Genomic DNA, 25,832 nt, shown 5'->3' with positions numbered 1-25,832 from the left:
ACCGATAAACAACTGCAACCATGAGCAGGTGAGGATGATCCTAAAGCCACCGCTGATGACAAACAGGAGTTATTTGATGTGCTTTCATTAATCAGGTTGTTTGAAAGTTAAACCAGAGCATAAGATGTCAAAAACACACAGAGATTAAGTTAAAGGTTGTGAAACTACATCCAGCTGGCATCCCAAGAACTGACTGTCTGCTTAGAGAAACGTCCACCATCCAGTAGTTATGGATTCTTGATCGTCTGCAGCTCTGCCTGAGGATAACATGCTTTCTTTGTCACGGTTCGCGACGCGAGCCAGGTGTAAGATATTAAAGGACCCAGGATGCAGCACAACTGAGGTGAGGAAGCTTTATTGACAGTGAGATAATAAACAAAGGCGAGGGTGGGAAAAAACAGAACAGGGGTCCGTTCTTCGTACCTCGCTTACTATATCCAAGATCAAATCATTGCGCTAACTTTGAGCTCGCTATTCCGGTTCTCCGAACACACCTGTTGTTGACAATTAGTACAGCTGGATGAAGTAACGTGAGATCACTGGGTGGCTTAAAAGGGGCTACGCATCGATAGTAGAAACATTGATCGGCAACCCTTTGATTGGTCGGCGAAAATGTCGAAGGAGCGCGCTCAGTATTTTTCAGCAGCAGAGCAAGAACTCTTGATTGAGGGATTTCAGGAGTTTCAGAGTTTAATTAAAACGCAAGGGAACACTGCAAAGGCTGCAAAAGCAAGGAGAGAGGGCTGGCAGAAAGTTGCTGACAAATTAAACTCGTAAGTAATTTAATAATAATAATAATAATAATAATAATAATAATAATAATGGATTGGATTTATATACCGCTTTTCAAGGCACCCAAAGCGCTTTACAATTCCACTATTCATTCACTCTCACATTCACACACTGGTGGAGGCAGCTACAGTTGTAGCCACAGCTGCCCTGGGGCAGACTGACAGAAGCGAGGCTGCCATATCGCGCCATCGGCCCCTCTGGCCAACACCAGTAGGCGGTAGGGTAAATTTATTATATTATATTACATTATATCCTCTTTCACATTAGAGCCACAACAGGACCCACTAGAACATGGGAACAAGTAAAAGTGAAATATAAGAATGTTCTACAGAATGGTAATATTTATCACTTATATTGCTTTTCGTCTCTTGGAAAGAGACCCTGGAATAATCTGTTTGTTTATAACAGCAACCAAGAAAAGGGGCAGAGCAAAAAAAGACAGGTGGTGGTCCTGCACCCCCTCGTCAACAAGTTGGTTAAGTAAATAATACCCTCACGGGAAAATGGATATCTCTCTATGAGCACACTGTCGCGCTGAGCTAAAGGATCCTGTCTATCCCGCAATATACGCTGAATTCTGAGGACTCTCCTTATCAATCTTGCACCTTCCACAATGGGTGGCTCGCGTAAACGGACAGGACATGGCTGCGACAGGCTTCCCAAATCCACCTTCGCTTTTATAGCCGTGGTCTCTCATCTTGATTACACGAAGTAATTTACAATTACTACTCTGAAATATGAATTACATCTGTAATAATCACATACATGTAATAGAATGATTAATAGTACATTTCCCTTTTTTAGGGAATGACCTGTATGTATCTGTATGAAATCAATAAAAGAATCAAGTGCTGCATTATCTTTAGTTAGATTGATAATATTTATTTATGGAAAAACAGTGGTAAAATATCGCTGTTGCTTTCGTATAAATGAAGCGGACATACCTGCGTGGCCGCGATCTAATCCTGTTTACATAAAGTAAGCCTGCTCCCGAGCAGGTTTACGCTTACGGATCTGTTGCTATGACAGCAAGTCCCGGATGAGCTTCGGAGAACCGAACGATCCAAGATCACGCGAAATCGTCAACAATCAAATCCAGCTAACTTACTTAGCGAGGTACGAAGAACGGACCCCAGGGAGTAACCTAAACTGGGAAAAGCTAAACAAAAAAACAGACCTGAAACAGACGGAGGCACGGCTGGGAGTAATTGGACATAACGGGACAAGGGGAGTGAAACTAGAAACACTGACGAGAGACACAGACCTACAAAATAAAACAGGAACTCACACATGCAAAGACACAGACTAAGAAATCCGGACTTGACACAGGAATACACAGGCAGAAAAGCCTAAATACTAAACTGGGGTAGAACAGAACCAAAACCCAAAGAAAGAGAAAACCAGAACCAAAATACATCACAATAATAGAAAACACAAAACGCTGGGTCAAAAGACCCAGGGCCATGACATTCTTACAGAAAGTGAGCAATGACAGAGAACTCACGTTTTTATGCACTGGTGGGATTGAGAGCCCTCTCCTATTTACTAAACTGGCACTTTAACCAAACCAGCCATAAACATTGTCACAGCTGGTTGTGGCTAAGCAGTAGTATAAAGAGGAAGGATTAAGCCTAGCTTAAGCTGCAACTGGGAAAACAGTCAAGGTTACACCTGAAGGACTCAACATTTGAATGTTTCAGATGATCAAAAAGGAAAGAAATATGACAAAGGTTACCTGGGTCAGTGGAAAATAGTCTGTAAATGGTTTCATTTGTTAAGGGTAAAAAGGTATGAAAAACAACCTGACCATGTATGGAAGCCGGCTGAAAGACCTCACACAGCAGCACATCATGATACGATCAAAAGAAACAGCAGAGAAACAAAGTCACTGACATCAGTATGAAAAGGTTACGGAGTCATTTCTAAGGCTTTGGGACTCAAGCGAACTACGAGCCATTATCCACACTACAGGAAAAATGGAAGAGTACTCAAGCCTCCCAGGAGCAAGTGGCTGACTAGAAATACTGCAAGAGTGCATCGATGACTAATCCAGGAGGTCACTGAAGAACCCAGATCATCATCTAAAGACCTGCAGGCCTTACTTAGCTTAGATAAGGTCAGAGGTCATGATTCAGCAATAAGAGATTCAATGGGGGGAGAGATTCAACAACAGAAAGGCTCATCTCACATCTAACAACAAACATCTGGATGATGTTTGTTGGTAAATGAGACGGAAGCTGTAGTTTTTCGAGAGATTTGAGTCCCGTTACACGTGGCATTAAAAGAAGATCACAGGAACAGCCTGACACAGTGGTGGTGGTGTGACGTCTTCCCAAGAACACCTCATACCAAAAAAAAGATTCCAGGAAGGATTCTTGTATATGTGGAACCCTCTAACCAAGTAACTGAGCTGAGTCGACACAAGAGGAAAAGAAGCACAACTGCATGATACACAGAAGTGCTGGCTCACTAATCAGCTGCTAGAGACCACTGAACCATCCGAGTTTTACTTCTTTACAGATGAGCATCCAGACCAGGACAGAGAGGAAATCTGACATAACTGAGTCAATGAAACCACAAAAAGATCAAACTGTTTAAGGTGGTAATACACCAAAGTACAACCCAGACCCAGATCAGCTTGACTTTTTATCTTTTTCTTGGATATAAAGTCACATCAGTGGTCGTTTCACATCCTGTTGATGGCTTTAGTTCATATTGAAGGTTTTCAAAATCAATGGGTGTGAAATGTTTTGATTTGTCACACTGGTCACAGCTGTAGTTTCCCCTCCATGTATGTACGTTCATGTTTGTTACGACTTCCTGACAGCGAGACACTTTTCTCCCAGTTTCTGCATTTGTATGGTTTCTCTCCTGTGTGGACTCTTCCATGCACTTTAAGATGATCCGCAGTGGTGAATGAGAGATGGTTTTTGACCCCATGTGACAGAGTTAATTTTGGTTTAATTCACTTGGTTTAGGGAAGCCTCTCCCACATTCTTTGCAGTAGTTCGTTTTGTCTCCAGTGTGTCTGAGTTGATGTTGTTTAGGTTCTCTTGATGATTGAAAGTTTTTTCACAAAAGTCACAGAGAAACTCTTTCCCACTACCACAGTGACGACAGGGTTGAGAACTGGATCCGTCTGTGTCGCTCTGCTTCTAAACAAAGACACAAAGACAGTGGAAGTCAGGGAATTCTTTCAACATTTTTATTTTTAATGGCGCCTGAAATAAGGAGTATCTGTGCCAGTGTCCAATTATATCTTACTGTTTACATTATAACACTCAGCTTACTGGGCAACATTGAGTCTTCATTTGTAGGTAATCTACTTAATGGGAAGACTGGTGATTAAACCCCTGGATGCTCTACTCTGCATCCCACAAGATACTGACTCCAACCTGCTCTCCGATGCATCCATTGGAGTGTGAATGTTAGATAGAGAGAAAGGGGAGGAGCTTTTAAAACTTTTAAGCTTTGAAATTAAACTTCATTCATATAAAATTGTAAAACTGTTAAAAGAAAAATACATACCTCACAGTAACTGCACTTTTAGAGTTTCTTTCTGCTGTGAATCTTTTGGTGTGATTTGAGGTAATGTGGAGATTTAAAAGTCTTCTCACACAGGTCACATTTATAAGGTCTCTCGTCAGTGTGGGTAAACGTGTGCTGCTGTAAGTTTTTGTATGTCACAAAAGCTTTACCACACTGATCACAGCAGTAAACATCATTTTTGGTGTGAATGCGTAGGTGAATGTCTCGGCTGACTAGCCAGCGGAAAGTTTTTCCACAAATGTGACAGCTGTACGCTTTAACTCCACTGTGGACGAGTTGGTGTGTTTTTAAGCTTGCAGGGTGGGTAAAAGACTTTCCACACAAGTCACAGCTGTACGCTTTAACTCCACTGTGGACGAGTTGGTGCGTTTTTAAACTTCCAGACTGGTTAAAAGACTTTCCACACAACTCACAGCTGTACGCTTTAACTCCACTGTGGACGAGTTGGTGAGTTTTTAAGTTTCCAGGACGGTTAAAAGACTTTCCACACAACTCACAGCTGTACGCTTTAACTCCACTGTGGACGAGTTGGTGTCTTTTTAAGTTTCCAGCCTGGGTAAAAGACTTTCCACACAACTCACAGCTGTGCGTTTTAACTCCACTGTGCATGAGTTGGTGTTTTTTTAAATTTCCAGACTGGGTAAAAGACTTTCCACACAAGTCACAGCTGTACGCTTTAACTCCACTGTGTATGAGTTGGTGAGTTTTTAAGTTTCCAGGACGGTTAAAAGACTTTCCACACAAATCACAGTTGTATGGTTTAACTTCACTGCGCATGATTTGGTGTCTTTTAAAGCTTCCAGCATGGGTAAAAGACTTTCCACACAAGTCACAGCTGTATGCTTTAACTCCACTGTGGATGAGTTGGTGTCTTTTAAAGCTTCTAGCATGGGTAAAAGACTTTCCACACAAGCCACAGCTGTGCGCTTTAACTCCACTGTGGATGAGTTGGTGTTTTTTTAAATTTCCAGACTGGGTAAAATCCTTCCCACACTCATCACAACTGTATGTTTTCTCTTCCTTTCTTCTGTGAGGTTTGTCGGCCTCCTGAGAGCGCTGACTTCTTGCTCCATGTTGGTCCTGCAGTGACAGAGATACAAACAGAGGCAGTGAGTGAAATGCAGTCGTGGAACAAACTCAACCTTCAAATTTCCTCTATTAACAGTAGTTTTAAACCAAAGGCTGAAGTAGTTCCTTTTCAGTCAATACACTCGGTACAACACACGTGGTATGGGATATCATGCCCTCACGTGTCCTGGCTGAGGAAACCTTTATTCACGCCTTTAAGGCAGATTATCTGTGATGACGTGTGCACAGCCCCAATGTGCCGCCACTGCTTCGGCAGTCAGCCCCTGATTCACTGTGTAGCTAAGAAGCTGCAGGTGGACTAGCCCTCTCCTCTGCCAGCTCAGAAGCTGTCGCAGTTCACAGGCTTTTTCCTCCAACTGGACCCCGCAATATCTAAAAACTGCCTTCCTATGTTCCCAAACGTTGTCTGAGAGCTAAGTGCATCATGTGGCAAACCTCTGTCTACCTGCATCACTGTACCCAGCTATGAACAGTACATGACGTTGGACAGCACCGACAAAACTGGCTTAGCTAACCCACTCCTTATGGAGCTGTCTCTGGTCGCTTACCTGGCCCCATCCAATCCAATCCAATTTTATTTATAAAGCACTTTAAAATACCCAGCACAGGAACAAAGTGCTGTACAGAAAATAAGTTAAAACAATAGAATAACAGAAAGCAGCGAAATAAATAAATAAAACATAAAATTAAAACAGCCCTATATTAAAACAAAAACAAGATAAAACAGCATCGAATCACCTAAAAACAACTAAAATAAAAATAAAAACCAACATCTCACGTGGTGTCAAAGGCCAGGGTAAAGAGGTGGGTTTTCAAGAGTGACTTAAAAACAGATAAAGAAGTGGCCTGTCTAATCTCTAAAGGAAGCTCGTTCCACAGTTTTGGAGCTGCTACAGCAAAAGCACGATCTCCTCTAAGTTTACGCCCAGTCCTGGGTATCTTCAGGAGCAGCTGATCAGCTGACTTGAGAGAGCGGGTGGGTGTATAAGGCTGTAGCAGCTCAGAGAGATAAGATGGAGCTAGGCCATGGAGAGCTTTAAAAGTAAATAAAAGAATTTTAAAATGAATCCTAAAAGAAATGGGCAGCCAGTGACGTGAAGCTACAACAGGGGAAATGTGCTCAAACTTTCGAGTGCCAGTTAAAAGACGAGCTGCGGCATTTTGCACCCTCTGTAGATGACTAATATATGATGCGCTCACCCCAATATAAAGTGCATTACAGTAATCCAGCCGAGTGCTAACAAAGGTGTGGATCACTGTCTCAAAGTGCTGCCGTGAAAGAATTGGCTTTATTTTTGCCAGCTGCCTGAGGTGAAAGAAGCTAGATTTTACCACTGCCTTAATTTGACTGTCAAGCTTCAGTTCACAGTCCACTTTGACCCCCAGGTTTGTGACAGTTGGCTTAACATACTGTGCCAGGGAATTTACATACACATTGGGGGTCTCAGTGGGGCTGCCAAAAACCATCACCTCTGTCTTTTTATCATTGAATTTTAAAAAGTTAACAGACATCCAAGCCTTAATGTCATCGAGACACTGAAGTAATGGCTGTGTGAGGTATCTGCCTTTTTTCTTTAGAGGGACATAGATCTGACAGTCATCAGCATAAAAGTGGAAAGGAATGCCGTGCTTTCTCAGTACAGAACCAAGAGGAAGCAGATATAAAGAGAAGAGGAGGGGGCCTAGAACTGAGCCCTGTGGGACACCACACAAGAGGGGAGCGGAGGACGACACATAGTCACCGAGGCTGACACAAAAAAAGTTCGCCCCGCCAAGTAGGACCTGAACCACTCCAGTGCTGTGCCCCTAATGCCCACCCAGTGCTCCAAACGAGAGAATAAAAGGGCATAATCCACAGTATCAAACACAGCTGTCAAATCTAAAAGCACAAGAACAACACAGTCCCCAGCATCAGTCGCTAAAAATATGTCATTAAAAACTTTTAAAAGGGCTGATTCAGTGCTATGAAAGGCTTTAAAACCAGATTGGAAAACCTCTAACACATTTTGCTTTTCCAGGAAGGCCATTATTTGGCTGTAAACTACCTTTTCAAGAATTTTGGAAAGAAAAGGTAGTTTGGAGATAGGCCTGTAATTTGCAAGAACCGTAGGATCCAGAGCAGGTTTTTTAATCAGGGGTTTGACTACTGCATGTTTAAAATCTTTAGGGACGACACCTGACGACAGTCAGACTATGGTTTACCAGCTCAAGAACGAAAGAACCAACTGTAGGTAACAACTCTTTTAAAAGTTGAGGAGGGACGGCATCATTTGGAGACCCTACAGACTTAAAACGACCAACAGTCTCCTTTAAAAAGGAAAGAGTCACATGCTCAAACCTGTCAAAGACAGCAGAGCAGGAAACAGAGACTGAGAGGTCACGAGCACAAGGAGAGATTTGATGAAAAGTGTTCAGCAGTGGAGGAGTTAAAACACGACAGTGCTGAACAGCAGCGTGAGGTTTAACTGAGGCACAGGCAAGAGGAACTTCAAACATCACAGGACTGTGGTCATAAAACACAGCATCACAAATCTATGTTAAAAACAGAAAAGCCATGATATAAAACAAGATCAAGTGTGTGTCCACGTTCACGTGTGGGACCTGTCACACATTGCACCAGATTAAACGAATCAATAAGGTTTAAAAAGCCCTTCGCCATGGGCATATCAGGACAACAGTCGTGAATATTAAAATCCCCAACAATACCAACACGATCATATTTTGGCAGGAATTCAGCCAAGAAGTCAGCAAAGTCACTCACAAAGTCCTTATTGTATTTTGGAGGCCGATAAACCACCGCACACAACACTGTGTGAGAGCAGCCCAACTCAAACAGACAGTTCAAAGCTGGTGAACGACGGGGTTGATAGCTTCTTACATTTAAAATGACTTTTAAAGATCGTAGCTATTTCTCCTCCTCGGCCCAACATACGTGGGGAATTAGAATAACAGCAATCGCCAGGTAGAAGATCTGAGAAGAGGCTGCACTCCCCAGCGCTCAGCCACGTCTTGCACACACAGAGAAAATCCAGTCCTCGGGATGTGTAGAAATCCTTCAGGATAAACGTTTTGTTCGCTAGGGACCTAGCATTTACCAGGCCAATTCTGGCGGTAAGCGGCGGATCCCCGTCACTAGCCGTCCTAGAAGCCCGACACAGAGGCCACAGGTTCCGCAGATTCACACCACGCCGGCGGGACTGGAACATCCCATCCAGGCAGATGACAGTTACCAGCCAGGTACAGACAGGTTCCAACGATCGCCGAGAGAAACAGAAGTTTGGCACCGCTCCTTGTTTTCTGGATAAGGGCTTAAGAGAATACCTTAAAGAAGCTTTCAGCTTCACCAGGAAGCCAGCCCTTCGACCCCGGCGTCAGCACTTTTGCCGGAGTGGTGGATCTGGAACACGGCACAGGTGAGCCGGGATCTCCGATATTAGCGGGGGCAAAGTTTTATGTCCAGCTTGGTTCCACTTTGCCCAGCCTTTGGCAGAAGGTCGGAGATCCAGTACGGTTAGGCGATCATACACCAAGAGAGAGTTGGCATTTATTACAATAGTCAATAAAATCAAAACAAACAACCAACACTGGCAGTGATAGACAGCAAGCCACATGCACCGGCGCCATCTTTTTTTAAGGTTAAAAAGGTTAAGTCGGTGCGGCGCCACCGACTTAACCATGGAGTCGGCATCACATCATTCATGCTTTTCGGCATCATACCATTCATGCTTTTCTTCAAAGATGGCCTGGAGATCGAAAAATGGAATTACATCTGCTGTTCACCTGACTGCTGCTTCCAAAATGGCCTACAAAGCAGACTGGAGGAGCACTACCTTGCATCATGCCTGAACAGAAACATTGTCCAATTTCTTAAATATTCACATTACGGCCCACAGAACCGCTCCCAAACCTGGGGGGTGAATCAAACATGATTAGTCACCAAATACAGTTTTTAACCTTTTCTTTTTTGGCTTTTGCAGTGTTTGATTTTTGTCCCAGGATTGGTCCAGTTTTTGTGATTGAAACAAAAAGGCTTGGACAGCGAGCACAGCTCTGACTGGCTGAAAGAAGACGTTTGTTTTCCTTCTGACTGAATACTGTTTTAGCAACAATCCATACAGGTTGGCATCACCAGACCCCTTTGAGTTTGGGTTTGTGGTTGCATTAAATAAGATTCCATCTACAAAAAAGACTTACGGTTTAATTTGAAAATGAATAAAAACGAGTACAAAAAAAAAAAAAAAACCTCGTCTGGATTATTTTCTGTTCAGCAGCTCTGATGAAAGATTTTTAATTTTGTGATTATGCTTAAGTTGTAGCTTCATTTAAAGGAAGAAGAGGTTGTGAATTGGAGCCAACACAGGGAGAGAGAAATTGAAGCCATATGTGTAAAAGGAATGTGGTGACATCCGGTTTTAAACAGACAGACTGGCGCTCCCCCTCTCTTTCTCCTTTTAAGGAGTTCAATACATGACACTCCTACTGCTGTGGAGACTTGCTTTAAGTATAAATAAAGGTCGTTCAGGATGCCCTGGGCGCTTTTTCTGTGTCTCATCTGTTGTGCACATCAGTGCAAAGCAGATCGGATCGTTGACTGCCCATGCGCATGTAAAAAATAGATATCTGAGTTGTGAGTTTCTTTATCTTCTAAATAATTTTCTCTTCACAAGCTCATTGCTGAGTAACATTTCAGACACTGAGATTCATCCTATAGCTGTCAGCGATCATGCTCCTGTATCTTTAACACTAATACAGAAGAATAATACTACACCAAGTAAAAACTGGAGATTTAATATATCACTGCTCAAAGACGAAGAGTTTATCAAATACTTTTAAAAAAAAATGGACTCTATATTTAGGCTTTAATGACATTCCTGGAACATCAGCATCTGTCTTCTGGGAAGCAGGGAAAGCCATGATGAGAGGTAAAATAATTTCTTTCTCATCACATACAGTGGGGCAAAAAAGTATTTAGTCAGCCACCGATTGTGCAAGTTCCCCCACTTAAAATGATGACAGAGGTCAGTAATTTGCACCAGAGGTACACTTCAACTGTGAGAGACAGAATGTGAAAAAAAAATCCATGAATCCACATGGTAGGATTTGTAAAGAATTTATTCGTAAATCAGGGTGGAAAATAAGTATTTGGTCAATAACAAAAATACAACTCAATACTTTGTAACATAACCTTTGTTGGCAATAACAGAGGTCAAACGTTTACTATAGGTCTTTACCAGGTTTGCACACACAGTAGCTGGTATTTTGGCCCATTCCTCCATGCAGATCTTTTCGAGAGCAGTGATGTTTTGGGGCTGTCGCCGAGCAACACGGACTTTCAACTCCTGCCACAGATTTTCTATGGGGTTGAGGTCTGGAGACTGGCTAGGCCACTCCAGGACTTTCAAATGCTTCTTACGGAGCCACTCCTTTGTTGCCCGGGCGGTGTGTTTTGGATCATTGTCATGTTGGAAGACCCAGCCTCGTTTCATCTTCAAAGTTCTCACTGATGGAAGGAGGTTTTGGTTCAAAATCTCACGATACATGGCCCCATTCATTCTGTCCTTAACACGGATCAGTCGTCCTGTCCCCTTGGCAGAAAAACAGCCCCATAGCATGATGTTTCCACCCCCATGCTTCACAGTAGGTATGGTGTTCTTGGGATGCAACTCAGTATTCTTCTTCCTCCAAACACGACGAGTTGAGTTTATACCAAAAAGTTCTACTTTGGTTTCATCTGACCACATGACATTCTCCCAATCCTCTGCTGTATCATCCATGTGCTCTCTGGCAAACTTCAGACGGGCCTGGACATGCACTGGCTTCAGCAGCGGAACACGTCTGGCACTGCGGGATTTGATTCCCTGCCGTTGTAGTGTGTTACTGATAGTGACCTTTGTTACTTTGGTCCCAGCTCTCTGCAGGTCATTCACCAGGTCCCCCCGTGTGGTTCTGGGATCTTTGCTCACCGTTCTCATGATCATTTTGACCCCACGGGATGAGATCTTGCGTGGAGCCCCAGATCGAGGGAGATTATCAGTGGTCTTGTATCTCTTCCATTTTCTGATGATTGCTCCCACAGTTGATTTTTTCACACCAAGCTGCTTGCCTATTGTAGATTCACTCTTCCCAGTCTGGTGCAGGTCTACAATACTTTTCCTGGTGTCCTTCGAAAGCTCTTTGGTCTTGGTCATGGCGGTGTTTGGAGTCTGACTGTTTGAGGCTGTGGACAGGTGTCTTTTATACAGATGATGAGTTCAAACAGGTGCCATTCATACAGGTAACGAGTGGGGGACAGAAAAGCTTCTTACAGAAGACGTTACAGGTCTGTGAGAGCCAGAGATTTTCCATGTTTGAGGTGACCAAATACTTATTTTCCACCCTAATTTACAAATAAATTCTTTACAAATCCTATCATGTGGATTCATGGATTTTTTTTTCACATTCTGTCTCTCACAGTTGAAGTGTACCTCTGGTGCAAATTACTGACCTCTGTCATCATTTTAAGTGGGGGGAACTTGCACAATCGGTGGCTGACTAAATACTTTTTTGCCCCACTGTAAGAAGAAAGAAGAAAACAAAAATATTCAGGAACTAGAAAAAAAAACATCAAAAAACATCAAATTCTTAGAAAAAGCCTATGTGTCACACCAAGATCAAGAAATATTAAACAAAATACGCAAAACAAAACTAGAATTAAAAGAAATTATTAATAAAAAGACGAAAATCTTAGTACAAATACTTTGCCTGCAAAATTATGAACACGATAACAAATCCGGACAATTTCTTGCTAACCAGTTAAAAATCAATAAAGAAAAAACAACTATATGTGCTGTTAAAGATTTATCTGAGAATACAATATATGATCTTAAAAAAATAAACATATTTTTTAGGGATTTCTATTAAACTTTATATACACCACAAATAAACCCATCTAAAAATGAAATCGATCAATTTCTCGACAACATAACTCTTACAAAATTATTAGACACCCAAGCAATGGCACTGGATTCGTCACTGATGCCAGGTGAACTCCAGGAAGCTCTGATAAGTATGCCCAATAATAAGGCTCCAGGTCCAGACGGCTTTCCAATAGATTTTTACAAAGAATTCTGGGCGATTCTGGCACCAGTTTTTCACAGGATGTTGCAGGAAATCAAAGAAAATGGTAGACTACCACCAAATATGAACTCTGCAAATATCAGTCTCTTACTAAAACCAGGCAAAGACCCTGTATTTCCCTCAAGCTATAAAACTGGTTAAAAATATTATATAATTCCCCAACAGCTTGTGTCAGAACAAATGACCAAACAAACATCCTCCAGCTTCTGTCTCCTGAGGGGCACCAGACAGGGATGCCCACTCTCCCCTTCACTGTTTGCAATTTTTATTGAGCCACTAGCAGCAGGAATTAGAAAGGCTACAACAATTAAGGGCATAAAATGTAAGAATGTAGAACATAAAATCAGCCTTTATGCAGATGATGTGTTACTTTTTCTCCAAAACTCACAAACCAATCTCTCTGGGGTAATTGCATTGATAAACTCTTTCTCAAGTGTCTCCGTCATCGCCCACGTCCTACACACCACTCTCAGCCATGTGGACAAGAAACAGGGTAACTATGTGCGAATGCTGTTTGTTGATTACAGTTCAGCGTTTAACACAATAGTGCCCTGCAGACTGTTCACAAAGCTGAGGGATCTGGGACTTAACAGCCGTCTGTGTGCATGGGTGTTGGACTTCCTCACTGGCAGAACTCAGGTGGTGAGGGTGGGCAGGTGCTTCTCCAACAGCATCACCATCAACACAGGAGCACCTCAGGGATGTGTCCTCTCGCCACTGCTCTACTCCCTCTACACTTCAGACTGTGTGGCCACCCATGGCTCCAACACCATTGTGAAGTTTGCTGACGACACAGTGGTGTTGGGTGCCATCTCCAACAACGATGAGACGGCCTACATGGATGAAGTGAAGAATCTTGCATCATGGTGCCAGGACAACCACCTCCAGCTGAACGTCAGCAAGACGAAGGAGCTGGTGGTGGACTTCAGAAGGGGTCAGCACAGAGACTACAAGCCCATTATCATCAATGGAGCTCCAGTGGAGAGGGTGCAGTCCTTCAAGTATCTTGGTGTCCACATCTCCTCAGACCTGACATGGGCTGCCCACATTCAGGTCCAGACCAAAAAGGCTAGGCAGCGCCTGTATCACCTACGACAACTGAGGAAGTTCAGGGTCTCTCCAAAGATCCTCAGGATTTTCTATACAGGCGCTGTGGAGAGCATCCTCACACAGAACATGACATCGTGGTTTGGGAACAGCTGTGTGAAGGACCAAAAAGCTCTCCAGAGAGTGATCCATACAGCAGAACGCTGCTGCAGGATTGCTCTCCCCCCGCTTCAGGACACCTACACCAGGAGATGCCGGACTAGAGCAGCGCAGATACTGAAGGACCCGTCCCATCCTGGCAACAAACTGTTCCAACTTCTGCAATCTGGTAGAAGGTTCCGCATCTTCCGGGCAAGGACAGAGAGACTCAAGAGGAGCTTCTATCCCCAAGCCATCCGTGCCCTAAACACACACACCCGCCCTCTCACATCATCTATAATTGACTGAGACAGGACTCTCTTCCAGACACTCTAAACCAAGGCACAATGTACATTTCAATTCCTTTAATTTTAAATATGTTTATATTGTCTATCCTGTAAAATAGTCAGATGTCTATTCATATTAATGTACAGAATTCACCTGCTTGCTGCTACTGCTGCACATTCACCCAATGTATATACTACATATATATATATAATGTTTTTCCTCTACACCCCCCCCCCAATTTTTTTGCACATGTCGAGGAGCGTGTCAGGCTACATTTCACTGTGTGTTATACTTGTATAACTATGCATGTGACAAATAAAGAACCTTGAACCGATTATTCAATTAACTGGTCAAAATCAACAGTCCTTCCGATTAATTGCTCCTTCCATAATTCTTCTCCTTCCCCACTGCAATCTGGAAATATAAAATATTTAGGTATTAATGTCTCTCCTAAACTTTCAGAATTAACTAAATTAAACCACATCCCACTTTTAACCCTTTAAGACCTACCATAGAACCAAGTCCGCCAGAGCTTATATTATAGTTTTACATGCTGTAGTGCCATTTTTGGGAGTATTTCAAGTTGCTATACATCAATACAACCATTATAGCCCAAATTTTAATAATATGTATGCATTAAGTGCATAGTAATTACATAAATTGCAAAAAAGTACAATAAACTACAAAAAAATTTGAAAATCGTTTTTTTAACATATATTTCTAGTTAGAGAAATTTAAGAGGCATATCCCTCAAAACTGTAAATGCAAAAAAGTTGCACAAACTAGTTTCTCACCACAGGAAATTAATTTTGAGTGTCTTCTTAGTTTTATTTTTGAAATACACCAATTTTCATATACTGTAGGAAAAACGAAAATAAATATTATAATGCAAATTTGCAAAGAAAACAGCATATGCATCAAAATAAACTATTTCCAGCAGTGCAATATGAGTCCTAAGCATCCCAGAAATGACACAGAAAGTCATAAAGTCAAATATAACTTTTAAAAACACCAGTATAGGCTCATGAGGCCCTGATGGCAAAAAACTACATTTCCGCAAAATGACGTCACCTCCGGTTTCGGGCAGGTCATGGCGGACATGGGATAGTTCACGCTGATGGACGTAGGAAGTGTTATGAACAGCTCATCGGATCGGCAAAGCGTGTTTCTGAAATATTTTGTTTTTGGTGCTGCAAGCGCTTTTTATGCAGTTTTTGCAAAGCTTTATGTGGAAGGAAACTGTGACCTAGGACAAGCTGATGGCATAAGATGTAAGTACAATTCCTCCGGTTTCATATGCAAAAAAAATTATTGCGCTAGCTTACTTGGTTGCAGAGCTACCGGGATTTATAAATAGTTACGCAAAATGGAGCGTGTTCACTCCGACCGGCTTTAAAGGGTTAAAGACAGTAGAAGTTGATCTGGCTAGATGGAAATCTTTACCCATATCACTCATGGGAAGGGTCGCCGCTATAACAATGATGGTCTTGCCAAAAATAAACTATTTATTTTCAATGATCCCAAATAAGCCATCACAAGATTGGTTCAGATCTCTAGACTCGTATATTTCTAAATTCCTTTGGAAAGATAAACCCCCACGTATCAGCTTAAAAACACTGCAAAAGACCAAGGATAAAGGAGGATTAGATCTGCCTAACTTTAATCACTATTTTTTAGCCAACAGGCTTCAGTTCACCTCTAGATGGTTTAAACACACCCTCTTAGATGAACCTTGGATAGATGTAGAACAGGCCCTATGTAATAACCTAGAAATTTCAGACCTACCATTTATCAGCTCAAACATCAAACAACATGAATGCTTTAAAAGCGTCAGCATCAGCTCTTCTCTGACAGCATGGTGGGAGTTTCTAAAAATGACAGTCTTCATTAATCCCATGCAAACGTACACCTATCTGGAACAATCCGGACATATTACAAAACTTTACTTACAAACACTTTCTAAAGTAGATGAATCAATATCCCTTCCTGCTGCAAAATGGGAAGCAGATTTATCGATCAGCTTAGACCCAAACCTTTGGTCTCAGATATGCTTAAAAACCTTTCAATGGATCAGAAATCCCAGTTTCCAATTAACACAACACAAAATATTACACAGAGTGTGCTATACTGGTCATAGGATGTTCAAGATGGGCTATACGCCTTCCAACAACTGCTCACACTGCACAGCAAATACACCGGACAATTACATCCACGCTCTTTGGTTCTGTCCACCAGTTCAGAAGTTTTGGCGTGAGATATGTGAAGACTTATCAAAGTGTCTGAAATGTAACATTCCAGCCTCCCCTTTAGTATGCTTGCTGGGCAACTTGGATGAGGTCACTGCAGAAATAAACACAGCCCACGTTGTTTTTACGGCCCTATGCATAGCCAAGAAAATGGTCCTCATTAACTGGAAAAATAAAAATAATCTTAATTCTAACCAATATAAAAACCATCTAATAGATCACATTAGTCTTGAAACAGCCTCACATTTGATCAATCCCTTTGGGCTCCTTTGATCGGCTTCATCACCTAGTGGGGGTGGGGGGGGGTCATGGTTTGGTCCTGCCTTCGCTATTGTGGTGGATACGGGGGTAGGGATGGCCCTGGGGCGTCTGGGGAGTCCCTAGGGACGTTTTCCCTTGAGGGCCTAACCCGGGGGATGTGGCCATGACCTGGTTAGGGGCTCTGGGGGCTCTTAGATGGTGTTTCCCTTGTGGCTGCGTACAGCAGAGATGGGGGAGGGTCTGTGCTGGCGGACGTTGGTTACTGGTCTGGTAGCCTGGGTCCGGGACGGGCGTGGAGGCTTGGGGGTGCTCCGTCCCCCGGTCTGGGGTGCTTGCTGGGCCTTGGGGGCTTGGGTCCTGGCTGTTGTGTCGCCAGAGCTGTGGGCGGGTGGGTGCAGGGGGGCTCAGCCCCAGTGCAGGGGACCTCTGGTGCATCGGCCCAACTAGGGGGCTCTCTAACTGGTGGGGAGGCTGTTATATCTTTGCAGGTGGTCTCCTCTCTACAGGAGCTCACTCTGCACGTGGGGGGAGCGATATAAGAGAGGTGGAGAATGAATTCAACCTGGGTGTCTATTGTCTTGTGTAGTTTGGGAGATGACTGGATGATGGGGTGGGTGCAGTTTTCTCTGGGATGGAGTCGGGTGGGCTGCCCCGGACTCTGTGGGGCTGGGCGGTGCTGCTGCTGCGGGCCCCGGTCCGGATGGGCCTGGGCCCCCTTGCCCTGGTGGGTTCCAGAGTGTGGGGGTGCCTACTGGGGTCAGCGGGGGAGCTGGCCCCAGGGAGGGGCCGCTTGCCCCTCCCTTTCTTCCCTCCCCATCCTAAGCTGCCTCCCTATTCCCGCTCTACCACACCCACACACACAGGGCTTGGAGTGCAGGTATGTCACCAAGGTGCAGGGGAGGCACTCCCCCTCTGTCCCCTTCTGGCCGCCTGTGCCTCAATTTTATTCTGCAACCTAGACATCCACATTACTCACACTCTCACATAACACATACATATAGGGCCTTGGGGGTGGGCACGTTTTATAGCATCCAAAGGATGGTCTGTGTATTCCAACCCACCTCTGGTGCTGTTGCCCTACCCTCAATTTTAAATGCATATAGACACTAAGGGTTTTCGGGAAGAGCCGTGCTGCTCTCTGAGAGGAAGCAAGTACCATGCTCTCCTGTGTTTTAAATGCACTTTAGAACAGCACACAGCAACACTACATATGAGTGGGCTTAGGGAGGTGTTGGGTCTTCACTCACCCCGGTTCTGTTAGACGTCAGGGCTGGGGCGCTGGGAGGAGGTGCTGGCCGTCAGATTGGGGTCTGGGATGCGGGGCCTCCCTACTACTGCAGATAAGGAGGTGGTACGCTTGCCTCCACCCCAGAGAGAAGGGTTACATCTCCTGGGTTTAGGTGCGGCTTGCCCCTCTGGGGGCGGGGGTACCTGGACCTGGGATATAGAGTATGTTTGGGGAGTGCGACTGTCTGTGCAGTGTCTATTTGTGTCTGTCTACACGTTGGGTGAGTGCCGAGTATTTGGTTGTGCACATGGGGTGGGAATGCACGTTTGTATCCGCGTGCGCCTGTTCGTCTGTGTCTATATGTCAGGTTGGGTCTTAGACTCAACCTCTCTGGGTACATCTCAGGCCCTCCTAAGTACGGAGGCCTATCTCCCCTCACCACACTCCCTGCCGGTGGCTGATGCCCTCAGACGTTGGTGTGTTGGTGGTCCTTGTCGTCTGGGGCTGGGCGCTCATGTATGTACCGGCTCACTGCTGTTGGCCGATTGGCGGGGCCTGGCGCCTGTGGCCCGGCTGGGCCCCTTCCGGGGGATGGGATGCCCTCAGGCCTCTGCCCTCTGGGCCTGAAGCTCGGTCCTCTCTGCCGCAGCTGGCTGCCGACAGAGCCCGCGGGCACGCCACTGCAACCCCCTCTGGCCTCTGCTCCGTAGCTGCTGGGTGACCTCTCGTTTGGGGCTCTACTCAGCTCTTCCCAGGAGGGTGGCACGGTTCCCCCCCTTTTGGTGGGCCTCCTTGGGTCCTTGTACTCTGGGGCCTCTGGATATCTGGGGCCTGGACCTCCTCCATACCTGCTTCATACCCTGGGGGACGGCGCTATGGCTCCCCACACTTCCTAGCAGATCGTTACATGGAGAAACCTTTGGAATACAAGCATGCTGATCCACACAGCTATGCACACAGGTGTACACACCGGTGTTCACAGACACGGACTACACCTTTCTTTCCTGCTGCCTCAAAGCACATTGTGCGCTGTCTATCTTGCGTGCTGCACAATTTTTTTTTCTCCATACAGGTGATCCAGGTGTTTTGTTTGTTTTTCTTTTCTTTTTCTTTCTTTTCTTTCTGAGCAACACCCAGGAGGAAACACAGAAAGCGGTGTGATAGGATACAGAAGCAGGGTAAGCATAGAGGAGCTAATGCGAGGCTAGCTGCTAACCAATACAAGCCAGACGTACGGACACAGTTGCCGGCCAATGTCTGCTCCCTTGACAACAATATCAGACTGTGGAGCGCTTCTCAACACAGTGTGAGGAACGATGCTGTGGCAGGGCTTCCAACACATTACGTACTACAAGCCCCCTCCCCCAATGACAAGGGACACCAATTGTGAGTAAATGCCTCGAGCGGCTGGTCTTGAAGCACATCATGAACAGTCTCCAAATAGACCTGGATCCCCTTCAGTTTGCATACAGGACCAACCGATCTACAGAAGATGACCTCTCTCTGCCACACTCCATGTTATGCTGTCACACCTGGAGAGGAAGAACACCCCTCTGCCAGAGTCCTTTTCATCGACTTCAGCTCAGCTTTTAACACGATCATTCTGCAGCAGTTGGAAAAGCTGATGCTATCAGGCGTGGACCTTGCAACCTGCAAGTGGGTTTTCAGCTTCTTGAAAAGCTGCAACAGACAGTCAAGGTGGGCAGCCACACATCAAAGACCATCTTGTTGAGCACAGACTTTCCTCTGGGGGGTGTCCTGAGCCCGTTGCTGTTCAGTCTGCTCACACATTACTGTAAGCCAGACTCAGTGCTAATCATATTGTTGAAATTTGCAGACAACAACTGTGGTTGGTCTCATCACTGACAACGACCACTTATAGAATAGATGTGGAGCAGCTTGAAGTGTGGTGTAGATCCCGTAATCTCACCAACAATGTGGACAAAACAAAAGAGATGGTGATCGATTTCAGGAAGTCTGGCAGAGATCACCACACAGACTTCACCATAGAGGGTGCTGCTGTGGAGAGGGTCAGCAGTGTTAAGTTCCTGGGTGTGCACCTTGCTGATGAACCGTCCTTCTTCATTAATACAACAGCAGTTATCAAAAAAAGCACAAAAGTGTCTGCACTCCCTCGGGAGACTCAGAAAAGCAGGACTGCACCCAATAACCATACATTCAGCTATTAGCACAGCTATACTCTGATGCCTCCTATCCACACACACACAGCATACAATATACTCCCCAGATACACACACTACTTAATTTAATTAGCCCCTTCTGTGAAAGGGCTGAAGCTACCTGTATGAGTGTGACTATTTGGACTGGAGTTTGTTTATGAATTAAGATTTTATGTTATTTACCCCTTTTTATTGTTGTGATTTATTACTGCCTTTTTACTGTTTGTCAAACCATTTTTCTTTTTAGTTGTATTGATTATTGCACTGTAGATGCTGGTGAGAAACACTTTCATTTCAGCCTGGGTAATACCATACGAAATGACAAACTTCTTCTTGAATCCTTTTCAATCTTGACAAACAAGCATCCGCTGATGAAGTGCACAGTTTCAATAAAAGTGATAGGTTCTTCACCTTTTGTGTTGATGACATTTTTGTCCACTGTAGTGGCTGAGCTGAGTCCGAATGGTTGAAAATGTTCGTCTGGTGCTCCGTCAGACTCTTCTCCTCCTGCTGATCGGCTGGGACACAAAACAGATCTTTGTAACATCACAGTGAAACAAGAACAGAGGACGGAGTCTTGACTGATCAGGCCCCATCATAGCTTAGAGAACTCATAGCATCACACTATCCCATTAGAGCACTTTGCTCTCACACTGCAGGCTTACTTGCGGTTCCTACAGTATTTAGAAGCACAACAGGAAGCTGAGCTTTTGTCCTCATTTGTATGTCAATTCAATTCAATTTTATTTATATAGCGCCAAATCACAACAAAAGTCGCCTCAAGGCGCTTCATAGATACAGAGAAAAACCCAACAATCATATGACCCCCTATGAGCAGCACTTTGGCGACAGTGGGAAGGAAAAACTCCCTTTTAACAGGAAGAAACTTCTGGCAGAACCAGGCTCAGGGAGGGGCGGGGCCATCTGCTGCGACCGGTTGGGGTGAGAGAAGGAAGACAGGATAAAGACATGCTGTGGAAGAGAGACAGAGGTTAATAACAGATATGATTCAATGCAGAGAGGTCTGTTAATAAATAGTGAGTGAGAAAGGTGACTGGAAAGGAAAAACTCAATGCATCATGGGAATCCCCCGGCAGCCTACATCTATTGCAGCATAACTAAGGGAGGATTCAGGGTCACCTGGTCCAGCCCTAACTATATGCTTTAGCAAAAAGGAAAGTTTTAAGCCTAATCTTGAAAGTAGAGATAGTGTCTGTCTCCTGAATCCAAACTGGAAGCTGGTTCCACAGAAGAGGGGCCTGAAAACTGAAGGCTCTCCCTCCCATTCTACTTTTAAATACTCTAGGAACAACAAGTAGGCCTGCAGAGCGAGAGCGACGTGCTCTAATAGGGTGATATGGTACTACAAGGTCATGAACCCTTTAAGACCTACCATAGAACCAAGTCCGCCAGAGCTTATATTATATTTTTACATGCTGTGGAGCCATTTTTGGGAGCATTTCAAGTTGCTATACATCAATACAACCATTATAGCCCAGATTTTAATAATATGTATTCATTAAGTGCATAGTAATTACATAAATTGCAAAAAAGTGCAATAAACTACAAAAAAATTGAAAATCGTTTTTGCTTTTTTAACATATATTTGTAGTTAGAGAAATTTAAGAGGCTTATCCCTCAAAACTGTAAATACAAAAAAGTTGCACAAAGTAGTTTCCCACCACAGGAAATTTATTTTGAGTGTCTTCATAATTTTATTTTTGAAATACACCAATTTTTATACACTGCAGGAAAAACGAAAATAAATATTATACTGCAAATTTGCAAAAAAGCAGCATATGCATCAAAATAAACTATTTCCAGCAGTGCAATATGAGTCCTAAGCATCCCAGAAACGACACAGAAAGGCATAAAGTCAAAGATAACTTTTAAAAAGACCAGTATATGCCCTGAGGCCCTGATCATAAAAAAAGACTACATTTCCGCGAAAATGACGTCACTTCCGGTTTCGGGCAGGTAATGGCGGAAATGCAAAAGTTCGCGCTGACGTCTATTCCAACGTAGGAAGTGTTATGAACAGCTGATCGGATTGGCAAAGCGTGTTTCTGGAATATCATGTTTTTATTCCTGCAAGCGCTTTTTATGCAGTTTTTGCAAAGCTTTATGTGGAAGGAAACCGTGACCTAGGACAAGCTGATGGCATGAGATGCAAGTACAACTCCTCCGGTTTCATATGCAAAAAAAATTTTTGCGCTAGCTTACGTGGTTGCAGTGCTACCGGGATTTAAAAATAGTTACGCAAAACAGAGCGTGTCCGCTCTGATCGGCTCTAAAGGGTTAAGATAAGATGGGGCCTGATTATTTAAGACCTTGTATGTGAGGAGCAGTCACAGTGTTACTGGAGGCCAAGGTAATGCCATCCAGAGTAAGAATCTGGTTAGATACGATATTTCTAAGATTTTCAGGGCCGAGTACAATAACCTCAGTTTTATCTGAATTAAGAAGCAGAAAGTTAGCGGCCATCCAGGTCTTTATGTCTTTAAGACATTCCTGCAGTTTAACTAATTGGTGTGTGTCATCTGGCTTCATGGACAGATAGAGCTGGGTGTCATCAGCATAGCAGTGTAAATGTATGCTATGTCTTCTAATGATACTGCCTAAGGGAAGCATGTATAATGTAAACAGAATTGGTCCTAGCACTGAACCCTGTGGAACTCCATAATTAACCTCAGTGTGTGAAGAGGACTCTCCATTTACATGCACAAACTGGAGTCTATTAGATAGATATGATACAAACCACTGCAGCGCAGTACCTGTAATACCTACAGCATGTTCTAATCGCTCTAATAGGATATTATGGTCGACAGTATCGAACGCTGCACTGAGGTCTAGCAGGACAAGCACAGAGATGAGTCCACTGTCAGAGGCCATAAGAAGATCATTTGTAACCTTCACTAAAGCTGTTTCTGTGCTGTGATGAGCTCTGAAACCTGACTGAAACTCTTCAAATAAACCATTCATCTGCAGATGATCTGTTAGCTGTTTGACAACTACTCTTTCAAGGATTTTTGATATGAAAGGAAGGTTGGAGATTGGCCTATAATTAGCTAAGACTGCTGGGTCTACAGATGGCTTTTTGAGTAAAGGTTTAACTACAGCCAGCTTGAGAGTCTAACTTAACATCAATGGTACTAAGAGTAGCTGTAGATAATATTACATCTGTGGGATGATTATTGGTAATTTTTTCTCTAAAAAATTTTATTTGTGAAGAAGTTCATATTCATATGTCAGTGATATATTGCTTTCATTTTTGTAAAATTAATCATTTAAATTTTATGGACAACTTTAAAGTGGATCCCACCAGGTAGTAAAATCAAGAACACACACTTTCCTGTTATCACTTGAAATATTGAGGCTCAAATTGTGGTCATTGTTAAGTCAAATTGTTGAATGTTGTCATTGTGCTTCTTAAATTTGTAAAGTCTTGGTTCAAACTATAGGATCAAGACATTCCTATGTCCCCCTCCCCAGCCTCTCGAGGTTCTGGGAAGAGGCTGTAGTGTTTTATCATGAGCAAATCCCTTGTGAAGATTCTGTCCGATGTTGCTTCCTGCTTTTATGATCCTTTTAGTGAGGTCACACACACACACACACACACACACACACACACACACACACACACACACACACACACACACACACACACACACACACACACACACACACAGCCTTGTGTTTGTAACCAAGGGGGGGGACAGATGTTCTGTCTTGATTTCGCTCTTCATGAGGAACAAGTCTCTAAACTAGCGGGGCCTGTGGGAACACAGACCCAACAGTCATTAATATTTTGTACTTGTTAATCAAATGCGTATTTGTAACTTTGTAAACCAAAATATGTGAACATTTTATTTTTGTGCATCTACAGATGAGAATTTGTCTGTGTGTAAAAAATATTTACAAGTGTTACAAATTTTTCTGTTAATATCTGGTTACAGATACTGTTAGGATTTAACAGTTTAACAGTTTGCCTACCAGCCTGGCATTGGAGCGGATGATGCCGTCATTCACCTCCTACATCGTTCCCTCGCTCACCTGGAGACCGCTGGAAGCACTGTGAGAATCATGTTCTTTGATTTCTCCAGTGCCTTCAACACTATTCTTCCCTCGGTTCTGAAGGACAAGCTGGAGAACTCTGGAGTGGACCATCACCTCACTACCTGGATTTTGGACTACCTCACCGACCGACCACAGTATGTGAGGACTCAGGGCTGTGTGTCGGACAGGGTCGTCTGCAGTACGGGGGCCCCACAGGGAACGGTTCTGGCTCCGTTCCTCTTCACCATCTACACTGCAGACTTCTCCCACAATTCCACCCAGTGCTTCCTGCAGAAGTTCTCTGATGACTCTGCAATAGTCGGCCTCATCACTGATGGGGACGACAAGGAGTACAGAGGACTGACTCAAGACTTTGTGGACTGGTGCCAGCTGAACTACCTCCAGATCAACGCCAGTAAAACCAAGGAGCTGGTGGTAGACTTCCGCAGGCACAAGCATTCTCCACTGCAACCACTGAACATCCAGGGTATGGACATTGAGGCTGTGGACAGCTACAGGTACCTTGGTGTTCATCTGAACAACAGACTGGACTGGACTCATAACTCAGACGCCCTCTACAGGAAAGGGCAGAGCAGGCTGTACCTGCTGCGGAGACTCAGGTCGTTTGGGGTGGAGGGCCCACTCCTGAAGACCTTCTATGACTCTGTGGTGGCTTCTGCTATCTTTTATGGTGTGGTCTGCTGGGGCGGCAGCATCTCTGCTGGGGACAGGAAGAGACTGAACAGGGTGATCCGAAGGGCCAGCTCTGTCCTAGGATGCCCTCTGGACCCAGTGGAGGTGGTGAGTGACAGGAGAACGGCGGCTAAGCTGTCATCCCTGTTGGACAACGTCTCCCACCCCATGCAGCAGACTGTGACAGCACTGAGCAGCTCCTTCAGTGGGAGACTGCGGCACCCACGGTGTGGGACGGAGAGATTTCGCAGGTCTTTCCTCCCCACTGCTGTCAGACTCCACAACAAAGACTTTAACTGAACACAAACACACATCCACACATGTGCAATAACACTAAGTGCAATAATCCTTTCTGGCATCGTTGTATTTTTACTCAGTTGTATATAGCATTCGTATTCTATTTTTATCTTATTGTATATTTTTATTCTATTTTATTCTACTGTATATAGTATATTATTTTATTCTATTCTGTACAGCTGTGTACTGTATTTATTCTTATTGTATTCTAATTTTTGCGTCATAACTTTTGCACTGTCCACTTCCTGCTGTGACAAAACAAATTTCCCACGTGTGGGACTAATAAAGGTTATCTTATCTTATCTTATCTTAAATACATATAGTGTTAATGCTTATTTGCAAAGTTGCAAAACTCAATACACAAATACGCATTTGATTTACAAGTACAAAATATTTATGACGACATTTGAGTCCATACAAATAGAAATGAGGCTGTAGAGGTTTGGTGCAGGCAGAAAAACAGCTGCAGGGACAATGAAAAGACTTTTCTGCTCCAACTTCTCCCAGCATGCTGAGCTAATGATTAGTTGGTGTTTTTCTCCAAACACTCTCTCACTCTTCTCTCAACGTGTTCACAATAAACTGTGAACAGACACCGAGGAGAGCAGCAGAAGACCTCATTCAGGAGCTAAACTCAACATGAACTGAACTCACAGTAAAGTTAGCTCGGTGCTTACCTTTAGATGAGCCCACAAACCGAGAGAAACTCCGCGATGAAGCTGCAACTCTTTCCAAACACAGGAAACAGATCAGGGAGCAGAGACCCACGTGGTTCACGCTGATCTCAGCTACGATCCAGGAGACAAGGGTGGGCAGATCGATGCAGATATCGATCAGGACTTTGGTAGTGGT

At 44.0% G+C, this 25,832-nt stretch overlaps 2 protein-coding genes across 4 annotated transcripts in view; one reads left to right on the top strand and one right to left on the bottom strand.

Annotated features, from left to right (window-relative positions):
- The window catches only part of LOC309714138 (uncharacterized protein), a 272,480-nt gene that overhangs the window by 172,074 nt on the left and 74,574 nt on the right, over positions 1 to 25,832 (top strand). The window lies entirely within an intron of this gene.
- LOC309714162 (uncharacterized protein) lies at positions 340 to 25,832 on the bottom strand. The gene is made up of 4 exons (XM_082546401.1): positions 25,658 to 25,832; positions 20,346 to 20,452; positions 4,321 to 5,421; positions 340 to 3,947 (listed from the first exon to the last, which is right to left on the bottom strand). The coding sequence occupies exons 2-3, from the start codon at positions 20,361 to 20,363 to the stop codon at positions 4,339 to 4,341; spliced, it is 1,101 nt and encodes a 366-aa protein (XP_082402527.1). The 5' UTR covers positions 20,364 to 20,452; positions 25,658 to 25,832; the 3' UTR covers positions 340 to 3,947; positions 4,321 to 4,338.

The sequence above is a fragment of the Aulonocara stuartgranti genome (genome assembly GCF_965226115.1).
Source record: "Aulonocara stuartgranti genome assembly, chromosome: 9".
NCBI lineage: Eukaryota > Metazoa > Chordata > Actinopteri > Cichliformes > Cichlidae > Aulonocara > Aulonocara stuartgranti.
Note: the sequence above shows the minus strand (reverse complement) of the source record. Positions and strands in the feature narration are given on the sequence as shown.